The sequence below is a fragment of the Pezoporus wallicus genome, unplaced genomic scaffold, assembly GCF_028554395.1.
Source record: "Pezoporus wallicus isolate ANWC-B61680 ecotype Strahan unplaced genomic scaffold, APGP_CSIRO_Pwel_v1 contig_1181, whole genome shotgun sequence".
In the NCBI taxonomy this organism is placed as follows: domain Eukaryota; kingdom Metazoa; phylum Chordata; class Aves; order Psittaciformes; family Psittacidae; genus Pezoporus; species Pezoporus wallicus.
Window position 1 is genome coordinate 4,054,516 of NW_026641428.1, and position 12,397 is coordinate 4,066,912.

General features: G+C 40.1%; 1 protein-coding gene across 2 annotated transcripts in view; it reads right to left on the reverse strand.

The window, feature by feature from the left end:
• LRP2 (LDL receptor related protein 2) overlaps window positions 1–8,636 on the reverse strand; it is a 123,410-nt gene extending 114,774 nt beyond the window's left edge. For both annotated transcript variants that reach the window (XM_057423635.1, XM_057423634.1), the window contains exon 1: window positions 8,363–8,636. In XM_057423635.1, coding sequence (XP_057279618.1) covers window positions 8,363–8,456 — 94 coding nt within the window. In that variant the 5' untranslated portion in view covers window positions 8,457–8,636. The remainder of the gene's footprint in view (window positions 1–8,362) is intronic.
• Between the last annotated feature and the right edge of the window lie 3,761 nt (window positions 8,637–12,397).

Genomic DNA, 12,397 nt, shown 5'->3' on the forward strand with positions numbered 1-12,397 from the left:
CCTGCCAGGAAGAAGACTACAGCCACACCTGGGACACTGGTGGCCGCAATGTCAGTATCTATATATGGAATGTGTAATGACTGAGATTTCCTCTTGACAGGGTGATAATCTACATCTCTCTCTACTACATTATGAAATTTCTTGGGATTTAAGTCTCTGAGAATTCTTGACCCTTATTAGAAAAAGCTCAGTAGAGCAACAAGTTAAAAAGTAAAGCAATCGATTGCTGAAGTGTCTTTTCCAGGCAGGAATTGTTTCATTAGCAAGTGATAAAGTTTCAGTGGATAAAGTACTTCATCAAGGTTGGAACTCTTATGACACTCTTAGTTCATTTACATTTTGCTAGTCATTATTTTATGGAATTCAATTGTTTGTCTTTTAGCTTTTTTCTTCCTCAAATACGAGACATCCAAACTTCCAAAGGATTTAAATGTCAGCTCGAATGTTTCATTATTTTTTTGCATTTCCACTGTAAGATAACTATTTTATAATGCATTCTGTGGCAGGCTTAATAAACCTTTAGAACTCAAAATCTAGCAATAGCAGCATCATTGCATTTCCACTGTTAAATAATGGCGGGTTGTTTGTTGGTTTGGGGTTTTTTTTTTCAATTGCCAAGATTTAGAACACAAATTCCATGACGGGATATCACTTCTGCAAGTGCCAAAGGAGCCCCATTGTCCTTGTTGCCCTCTTTACCCAGGCGGAGCTCCTGGTGAAGCAGATGGCCAGCTTGCCCAAGTAATAGGACCAACCACAACTGAGCTGTACCTGATGCTCTATTCAGATTTCCTATTGGTTCAGCCAACAGAAATTTATCAAGGCTCAGATTAACAACTAAAGTAGATGCAGTTTAATCACTTCAGTAAATACCTTTCATGTACTGCAGAGGTAACAAAAGGAATTTTAGCACTTTGCTATATTAAGGAATACTAGGAAAAATACCAATTTTCAGTGAGGCTTTCAAGTGCATTCTGTGTTTGACTTCCTATAGAAAGTAAAAACTACAAAGCTATTAAAAACAGCTCATATATTCATAGAGGACGCCACAAACTTTGTCATTCATTTCAGACATAAACTGGAGCTTTGTTTCACATGAAATAGTTCAAAACCTATTAGTAGTAAAAGCTACTTTTATTAACACAGCTAGAAGGCCAACAAAAACTGCAGCAGGATTCCAGGAGCTTGATTATCGTCCAACTCATTTATTGCATTGCAGGTTGAGAACAGCCCTACAATCCTGCTGAAAAGTGAACACGTGAGCAGTCCCATTCAAGTGAAGCCATCTGTTTACACCAGACAACTTTACAAAAGGGTTTCCTGCAGTGCTAATACTGCTTCTCTGTAGCCCTGATGGGACCGCTCTTGTAACTAGCACACTAGCCAAGCATTTCCTATGTGCTCCTAGCAGTAGCATTAAGCAGTGGCTGCATGGCCAGCTGAGCCAACCCACTGATTTACTGTAAGAAAAAGGGGGCTCTTTCTCTCTTTCCAACTCCCCTCCTTCTACAGCTTGACGCCAAAGTTCACTGTTTTTCCCAGACTCTGGTATCTGCCAGACCTTTCTGTATGCTACTCAAAATCACCAGGCCACCAAGAAACCACTTAATTCCATAGTCCTGGTTTAGTTTTCCTCCAGGTTTGTGACTCAAAGCAGGTCACAGAGAAGTCCAATGAGCAGTGGTGCTAGCACAAAGCAAGCAGCAAGATCTCAAGGCTAGCAGCAACATGGTAAGGGACACTGGAGCAGGGAGGGATGGAGAGTGAAGCATCCTGCTTCCAGGAGCAGCAACCTCTTCACCTGGCTCATGAAACTATACCCTTAGATTACAAGGTATGACAAGGGCTTGATCAGATTGAAATGTTTCCCACTGGTATTGAGTGATATGAAGTTTACACAGTAAGCCTCCTTCTTCTGGGCAAACCTGGGGAGAATTACTGACTCCAGCTCTGCAAGCCCTGTATTTCCCCAAACTAAACTAAACTCTGTGGTACATTTATCTGAGTTGATGATTCAGGTAATGGTTTCTGAAGATAAAAAGTATTACCTAGATTCTAAATATATCACTGGACCAGTATCAGTTCCTGGGATATCTTGCAGACTATGCCTTTTTTTTTTTTAAGAGATGTCACAAAAAAAAACTCATCCTTCTTGCTCCACAAATGCAAGAGCCTGCAATCCCTGTCAAAGCAAGTCCCTGTTGGAATGGACCCCCACTCTTTGACTCAACTCAGCAGGGTGTAGTATCATGACCTGCATGTGCAAGAAAATAATTGGGCAGACACACTGCTGATGTAAACAGTGCCCTTTTGCTGAAGATCTGGCTTCTTGATTGTAAAACAAAGGCAACTTACTCATGTCAAAAGCATAAAATAGAAGAGGTCATAAAAGTAGAACAATTTCAGTCAACCCTTATGTGTCATTTCATTAATCCAAAACAAAACTTGTAACAGTGATCCTTAGATCTCTAATCCACTTTAAGTATTGCAAAACAAAGACAACATTAAAAGCCTCGAAACCAACAGTAAAGGCTTATGGCTTTTAATTCACTAAAGGCTATCGATTCCATTCAACATTTCTATGCTTAATCATTAAACTTCATTTTCTTAAACTGTTCTAAAAGTGTGCTGAGTTAAAGAAGCAAAAGCAGTTAATAAAATTAACAGTGTAATAAGAAAGTGGACTTCAAAATGGATCTCAAACAACAAGAAGCAATTAAAAGAACTGTTTACTCTTCACTGCATCCTATTTTCTATCTCTTAGATCAGTACAACTCAGACAATTTCTTTGAAATTAATGGAGTTGAACTGAGTTGACTCAGAAAAAAACCTTGTTATTCCTTCATCTAGAGACAGCTCAAGGTATCTTTAAGAATAAAGTATAATTATCAAATTATATAAAGCAGCACTTTAGTTTTAAATAATTTGAAAAACAGCTCTATCCTTTATTTGCCACATTCAGTGTAAGCTATTAAAGAGAAGCTGACAAATCATCTGATTATCATCGCTAATTAGCCACAGTAGAATAAAACCACCAACTTCCCTTTAAATAGATGTCAACCTGTAGATCATTAATTAGAAGGGGACTTTAATGTTTTTCAACAACGACAACTTCTACAAAGTGTAATTTCCTTTCAAACATCCAAAGTGTTATATGGTTCCAGCACTTTTTAAGTGGAGCTCTGAAAGAGTAGAAGCAATTACAAACCCCTGCTTAAAAATGGAATAGTACTGTCAACATGTAACTGAAAGTTACATATATGCCTATCTGGAGAGTTTTCACACGCTCTTAGATCTGAAAATAAGTATTTTAGGAAAACTGAATGGCATTTGATCCAATATTCATAGAGATTAAATGAATTACCTCTATAATGTGCCTGTTTACTACTCAACTAAAAATAAGAGTATTCATATTTAGGAAACAAAAACAACAAACAAACAAACAAAAAACAACAAAAAAAAAAACCCAACCCCACAAAACAAAAAACAAACAAAAAAAGAAACAAAAAAAAAAAACAAAAAAAAAATCACTGGGCTTTGTTCCAGCAATAATCTAACAGTACAAGAAGGCATATAAAGGCGGAAAGGCTCCAAACAGTGTGACTGATTTCACGTCAATCCAAGAAGCCCAAAAGAATTAAAAGGCTTTAATGAAATTGCATTCTACCTTTCCCCCAAAGAATCTTTGCTCATTTCCTGCAAAACACATGGAAAGTAAATCTGGATTAAAGTAGGATTTCGTTGCTCAAATTTCCAATCAGCTCAATATATGAAAGAAGGTTTTGGTTTGTCTTACAGGAAAATAGAAGCATCACACACATCACACACTTATCTTAGATGAAATGTCCTTAGATGCTTTGTCTATTTGTCTTGATTCCTGTAGCTTAATTATTTACTGTAATTCCAGCATTTGGCATAGAACCTAAATCTACCCAGGTGTCATTCAATTACTGCTTTCAAATTGTAACTAGAATTCTGGGGTTTGTCCCATTCTTCACTTTTGCTGATTACTCTGCAAATTCCTTACATGCTTTGCTGAACACAATATAGGAAAGGGGTAAATAATTAAGAAAATTCAAGAAATGTACTAAAAGAGGGCTACTCATTAAAAAGAACTATGCAAAAAAAATATACTGTCAATGCACAGGAACTCCACTCATCAATTAAAATGGGTGAAGATTATAATGTATTTCACTGATAGGTACTTTTGATTGTCAGCCCTTGGGAAATAAACTAGTTCATAGCCAAGTAGATGGACACTCAATGGGATTTTGCTCTTGATTTTGTGTGAGTACATCTCCAAGAGAAACCAAGAAAATTATACTAGTACAGGACTATGAACACTGCAGCTCACAGGTCATGCACAATACCTATTAAATGTCAGGATTGCATTGGTATATTCACTAGCTTTGCTATCCTTTCTCCCTTCTCGTTACTCCCAAATCCTCAGTGCCCAAGAAGAGTCTCACTGAAGGTCTTCAAACACTAGGTCTTGACAGGGGTGTAATCTTACAGACAGGCTTCTGTCATTTACATGTGCACAGCACTGTATGAGGTTGTATGAATACTGACTCTGGCCTGTCGCCTACAGCAATGTCACCATACATCATCCTGTAGACAGATTAAACAGATTTGAGTGAAGGCAATGCCTAAAAAATACTGAATCATTAATTTGGAGATTGAGCTATTACAATGCTTGATGGAAAAGCATGTTTTTCCACACCATTCTGGAAAGAGCCACTGTAGTTTTTCTATACTTGGTCTTACCATATCTATTTATTACTGGCCTCACTTCATGCAAATGTTCATAGCGATTTCTGAGATACGGTATCACACTATATACATTCATTTTTAGAATAGCCTCCATTCTAAGACTATTAAAGACTTTATAGTGGTAACAAATTTTAGTCATACTGGCTTGGAACACATTTAAGCTGATGATTTATCATTAAAAAGATTTAGGACGTAAATCAAATTCAATGCACTAATTTTTATGCTACAGCAAAGTTTTTGCACAGATTTTGCCAAGATACATAAAGAATAAACAGCTTCCCTAAAAGAAAAAAATAATAATTAAAAAAAAATAAAATAAAAAAAATCTTCTGATCTTGAGCTCAACCACAGAAACGTTCAAAAAATATTAGTAAAACATGAGTTATTGAAAAATAAGGAGCAAAAAAAAATACTAGGAGTCAACCCAGCTGTGATCTTCAGGCCTTTTAATTCAATACAGAATCCAGAAATTAAAACAATTAGCATATATGTAGAGAAAAAGACCATTAATGGTGATACACAAATATTATGATTATCAGCAAGGAAAATATACAGCCTGGCTAAGCAATCATTGATCTCATATAATTCATAGCCATGTGAATTTGCCATCTTTGATTCCATACATGAAACACACTAACGGAAAAGATCCTCAGAAGTACCCACTGGAACAAGGGGGGAGGCAGACAACAATTTAAACATTGTAAAAACAATAAAATGAAAACCTGGCCTGCACATAGCAAGTTGGTATTTTGCAATAAATAGCAACAAAACCAGAACTTCAGTGTAAGAACATGCAAGCCTGATGCCAGCACTGTTTTCTAACTAACTTACTGATTTTCTACTAATGTAACAGAATTAGTGGCAAAAAAAAAAAAAAAAATCAATGCAAATGCAATTTATTAAATAATTTATATTATTCTGATACTAATACACATTTATTTTCTGGAAGATTGACAGCATCTCTGTTGAAAGTAGGTCATCAGGACCTAAGGGACACCAAAAAGCAACAAAGGAAATCCGATTTGAAACATACAGGTTACAGAAATATTAACTATAGTAGATTGGTGAGAAATGTTCTTAATGTTTTGTGTCTAGAAAGGAGAGCTCCTTTTTGTTGTAAAGAAAAGCAGCTTTTTATAGATAATTTATATATGATTTTATATATATGAATTATTTTATACAGAAACTAAACTAACAATTCCTCTGGTGCTGAACCATTAAGAACAGGAAAAAAAAAAACAAGCACTTTCAGCTGCTAAATCCTCATCAAGAAAAGTATAGCAGGCCTTCCATGACAGATAAGGTGAGCCTAGTAACAGATACTATGTGGAATATTGCTTGAGTGTGTAGATCTGGTATGCTCTGCAGTAACATTAGAGAGCTCATTGTTCAAATGCAAAGTTGCCCTACTGATCCCATTTGCCCTCTGCTAAACTGCTGAGAGTACAATATCCATCCAGTGGCTCCAGTTCATGACTATGAGCATGAAGCACTTTGAGATTCCTCAAAACAAACATTAACTTTAGTCCCGTGATGCTCCTTCTTGACACCATCTTCACTGAGGTAGTTTTTTCTATTCCAGCTGCAATTTTTTTCTCTCAATAGTTACCCCGCAGGCAACAAGGCTTATAGAGTAAAGGCTGCAGAACCAGGCCCTGTACTGCCGGCAATTGTATTTTTATTCAGTTTATAAGAGGTGTGTTTAATTCCAGTAAATCCAGAATTAGATAAATCAAGGAAGAATTGTGATACTATCATTTGAGCAAGTGCTCAGGTGAAACAAATTCTAGAAACAACCAATTTATATGAGGAGCACTCAGGTTCCAAAAAACATCACAGAAGCACCTCCGAAAACATTAAGACTTGGGCAAGATAATACGATTTTCACCATTTTCCTTCTAAGCCTTTGAACTGCTTTCTTTTTTTTTTTTTTTTTATGAGAGTCTGACATGATCTCAACATTCAAGGAGCTGGAACCTAAGAATATCAAATATTTCACAATAATAATCACAGCGTGGCCAAGACTGCTCCCCTGAGATTTTACTAGTATCAGTTACCCATTACTAAACTATACTGTTTCATTTGCAGTTATTCTACCCTGAAGGTGGGGGAGGCAGGACACAACACACCATCAAAGTTAAAAACTTCAGCACTTCCACTGCCTACCAATGCTAGTTGAAAGCTTCCCCCTGCATATCGTGGCATGCCATTTACCAAGCATATCCTGAACAGTCAAAAGCGGCTGTAGAGCAAAGAAATAAACTGCAAATTCCAGTTTGTCCAAGATAAAATACTAGTGCACAGGATTAACTCTGCCCAGTGTGACCTCCTTGGCTAGAAGCTTTTGCAGGTCTCCTGCTGCACATTAGCTATCTCCTATTTCCCTGCTTGCAAGTGGGAGCTGGTAGCAGCAGTTGCTATATAATTACTTACTTGATTCTGTCTAAGGAGCTTAAACTAAGAGTTGAGCAAAGAAAGCAGATTAACAATTTGAACGCACACGTAATGCACAGACAGACACACAACCCGTAAGGCTGCCGGGTCAATCCGTGGGACCAAGGAAATGAACTTGGGCCACCCTTTCTCCAAGAAGACAGGCTTCATTCCCACCGCAGGGCAGCTGCACCGTGTTCAGAGGTGGCCCGGGGCAGAGGCTAGGAGCAGCCACGGGCGGCAGGGGACCGCGGCCCGGCCACCCCGTCCCCGGCTGGTGGCAGTGGAACTGCGCGGCGGGCCGGCCGGCCCGTCACGTGCGCCCCGGCGTCGCCCGGCAACGGCAAAGCCCGGAGGAAAAGTTCTCCTGACTCCCAGTCTGCCCGGGAGAGCGGCTGAGGGGAGCTTATTGTGCTCCAGACTGAGCATCTGCTCCGCGCCGGCAGCCTGCTCCAAGGGGCCGCAGATACCACACGCACGCAAGCCTGTCCACCCATCACACCTCCCCGCACAACCTGTGTACGTGCACCCTGCCGCTCCTCAAAAACAACGCCAGGTACAACTTCAGTGGTCACCAAACCTGCTCTTGGAACGCAGGTGAACTCTGCTCTGCAAAACCACCCGCACTTCTGTAGCAAGAAGGGCACAAAGATCGCAAAGACAAAAATGCAAAAGCTTCCCCCACCTTACCCACAGCCAGTAACCAGTGCAGGAAAAGCTGCCCTCCTGCATCTCTGTACAACTCAGTGTGGAGCACAGAGTTGCAAAGTCTGAGCTCTCCCTTCAGTTCTAGCAACATTTGCATGTTGCAGTTTTATACAACCAGGAAATAAAAGTTTGTACAAACCAGAGAAACAATCAGGAAAAAACATCCTGGAATAATTTAAAACCAAGGTGAAGTGAATCTAAAGAGACAGGGGTGTTTGTAGTGTTTTTTAAGGCGCTACTTTCTTTTCCACAACAGATACCAACTCCATCAAATAACTCTGGAAAGGAAAGGGCCAACTGTCTCCCCTATTTGAAAGAGCTCCTGCACCGTTTCCCGCTAACCCTCTGCTCTCAGGCACTTTGGTGTTTCTCACAGAAGGCCCCAGGGCAGTGATGTGCTCCTTGCGGTGCAAGTCCCATTCCGGAGAGGCTGCAGCATAGCGCTTACCTTGGCAACTGCCCTGCATTATGCATGCAGTGAATAGTATGAGCAGTTTGCAAGCAGTTGCTGCTCTTCCATCCATCCGATGGTGAGTTCCCATCTGGGCTGGGATGCTCCAGCTCCCTCAAAGCTGGCTCCTCGGCTCCGGGGTGCTGATTTGCACAGCAGCAGCACAGGGAGACCGGTGTCTTTTTCTTATCCCGCTAGTTGCAGAAGAAAGGCGTGTTCGCCTGTTGAGACATCGCGTTTTCTATAAACTCCCACCCTCCAGACATTGCATAAAGCTCTTTATACCCGGCGGCCCCGGAACTAGCATGAGGGAATCAGGCACCGCTCCAGGCCCTGCAGCCACAGGCTGCCGCTGCCCCTCCTTCCACGCTTTGCAGGACAGGCAAGATGCTTCTAAGTGCGTGCACTTTGCAGGCTGTATATCAGCGTCCATTGGTGCTACACTGCACATTTTGATCTACTGATCAGGTGAATTTCAGACTGCAAGTGAAATTCGTCGTAGGTTTTAGCATCCCAAAAGCACGCTCCAAACCAAAAAAAAAGTATTTTTGACAACTTTGAAAAAGTCATAACACCATATTACCAATGCAGAAGATAAGGCTTAGAACTTGTTTATCATTATTATTCCTCAAATGAATATTGCAAAAGGAAAAATGTAGGGATGAAAACTACTTCTGCACTTACTAAGCAGGTAAAATCAGACTCGTAAAGTACTTTCGCTGTGAATTCTTAAGATCCCAGCTAGAGACACCTTACTCTAGTTCTAACTCTCCAACAGCATGCACAGCACACATGAAATGTCTGCCTGAATTTTACTGCTGCCATTTCAGTAATCATGTATGAACTAACAAGGGTATAACAGTGCATAGTATCACAGGGGAAAGATAAAGATATCCCAGTACTTCAGGCTGGAATGCAGTCTAGGGAAAAGGGAAAACATTTTAGAGCTTTGCTTGCAGGATCAGAAGCACCCTGCATAAACTGTGTGAATTCAATTAATTATTTTGTTTTGTATTAGTCAGAAAGTCTTCCATGTAGAAAACCTAGTTACGCCAAGCTGTTCATTTCTCTGTATACATGCAAACATAGATGTGCATGTGACTACTGTGCATACCATACCATGGGAGAAAGATGGTATTAGTCTTGCAAGAAGTTTGTCAGACAATTTTAATGACACCACCTTTATAAATTTCATATACTGTTTACATTAGCTTCCTGCTATGTTCATTATACTGCAAATGGTGTTTGTTGATGCTAAAACAGAGATTAAGTGGTATTTCAAAGCATTAACTCTTCTTTTTGGCATGGACTGCAATTTCAATTAAGGGGTAGAGGTGGCTGCATTATTCTTGGAAAAGTTGTGGAGGAACATGTTGTTGCTTATTAGTAAGTTGTGATTTTTCTCCAGGTCCTGTAGGACACTAATCCTCCTAAACCTCTCTGTAAAGGTTTTCTATCTATAAAGACAGATGATGGTGGGGGCGAGAAGGGGGAAAAGATGTGGAGCCTAGGCTTTTGCAAGGTTGTGATTTATGCAGGTTCAGGGCTGTTTGGTGTAGTGGTACGACACAGCACCGGGGTCAAGCCACAAGAAACACTGGGGGCAGATCAGAATATTCAATTAGCTTCCTGGCACCTCTGAATCACAAAGAGAGGATAAGATCTCTCCATCACAAGATCCAGAGCTGCCGGGGGAGGGGGGACCTGCCCTCTTCAAATCTCTCTCCGCCCTCCCACCCTCTCTCCTTTCACTGTAGGGGAACAGTGCTTGAAACATTCCTTTCTGCACGGAAGGACTTTTCCTATTGTTGTTTTCTTTGTGTTTCAGTGTTGCCAACTTACTGGAATTCTTGTCGTGGTTTCACAGCAAGGCTCAGGCTGACCAAACGGAACCAGCTGCGTTTGTGTATGGGGCTGCTGCTGCTTTAATCCCCCAACAACGCCAATGGGGAGGGAAGGAAGGGATCCTCAGGGGAGCAAGCAGATCTGCTCTGTAGAGATGGGTGACTGAAAAGCCAACATACAGATTGACCGTACTTAATTAGAACGGGAATTGTTTAAAGCAGTTCCCACCCCAGCAACATGCAGACAGGGCAAACAGTACTTGGGAACTGCAACTCTGGATTGGGAGTTATGTGCACTCTTCTGTCACTCTGTATGAGGGGACCTTTGGGAAGCACCTATCTATGCTTTACTCCCACACAGCTAGCAGCCAGAAGGTGTTTTTCTGCCTCATTTACCATCGCCATTTCTACACATCTATACCCACAGGGTGCTGGGCAAGAGGGATTCTCAAACAGGAATGATGGAAACACTATTGAGAATGAGGGGAAGGCCTGTGTTGAGCCAGTGGATCAAGTGCTCCCTGCCAATTATTCTTCACCCTCAAAAGACATAATTTGCATTCAGAGACAAATGTAATGATCAGCCCAGATGCTTCACTGCTGAAGAATGACAGTCACTAAAAAATTACTATCTTAACTATACACTAAGGAGCATAGGACAATGCTGTCTCCATTTACTTAACCTAAAGTTTTCTGCTCTCACTTTACCGTGGCACCTCATCATTCAACCAAAGGGACCCTGTGTTGTTGGATACCACCAAATAGGACTTCAGTGAGATGAGATTTGCAAGATCAGATTCAAAACACCTCAAGGATTTCCCATAACTACATCCAAAATCATCCCTGACAGTGTAGCTAGACCTCTCCCTCTCAGCTTCCTGTTGACTAAAATGTCATCTGATTGTTTTCTGACTGAACTAGAACTAGGGATTTTTAGTTGACTTCAGATTTAAGAAGATGCAGACTATATCTATTAGAAGATTACAGGGGAGAAAACACAGGCAATGGAGTTGTTCATTGAACTCTGCTTATTAACTAAAATACCGTTTGGGATTTTTTCCTTGCTTGTTTTTTGCTGTAAGCAAGCAATCAGAAGAGCTTTTAAAGGTGTAAATTAGAATGAATAACCACAGCCACATTGCTTACACATTAAAGTTGCATGCTGAGCACAGAAGTTAAAAATTAAAAGGCTTGATTTCTTTTTGACCAGGCTTCAGTTCTAATTTAGTGTTCAAACTCATCCAATTCTTAACTGACAGATAGAAACACCAGGGGTTGATGTATGACTAAATAATGATACAAAGCTGATGGCTAAAAAAAAAAAAAAAGGAGGATACATTCACTGAAAGAAATAGTTGCTCAGATAAATTTGTCTCTTCTGAACTTCTCAGGGCTAGGACAGTTCACAGAGGCTCAGGATCTGCCCAGAACATTATCCAATGAAGCTGTAATTGCCAGTGGCATTTGGTAATCTTGTGGCAAATCTGTCCTTGGATAAACCCAGGTTTTGCCACATAGAAAGCATTTTATGTTACAAGCTGTATTCCCAATTTCACATTTAATTTTCATCATTAAATCCTATGCCTTTATCATAACAAGCTTTTTTATTATTTTTGTTTAATAATACTAAAGCAAGCCTACCTGTAGCCATGCTCATTTTTTTGAGAGAACATTGACCGTAATGTAATGACAAGTCATACAAACCTAAAGATTCTCTGCCTGAGTAATAACATAAGTATCCAACAGCAGCAGTTAATTCTTCACATTTCATCCATCTTTGCTGTTCTACAGTTTAAAGTGTCCCATTTCTTTAACTGAAGTTCTGTTTTACAGCAAGCAATAATATCTGTGCATGTTACAGACTTCCTTTCTCAACAGGCTATTAATGGCAGGAAGGTCTCTCTAGAGGTACTACTCTTGAGGCATTCATTTCACCTAAAGTCCGATTCAGTTTCCATCTGACTTCAGGGGAGCAAACTTACTTGTTTTCATGGGGGTCCACAGTAGCAATGCGTATTTGGACTCCACCACTTAATCTTTCCACATACATGTAGTGCAAGCAGAAGTTTCCATAAACAGGAAAGTCACATTTTAGGGAATTGCACTGCATCTTCTACAGAGAGCCAATATTGATTTCAATTCCACGACATATGGAAGAGAAAAGCATAAACCAGCCCGAAATTCACCA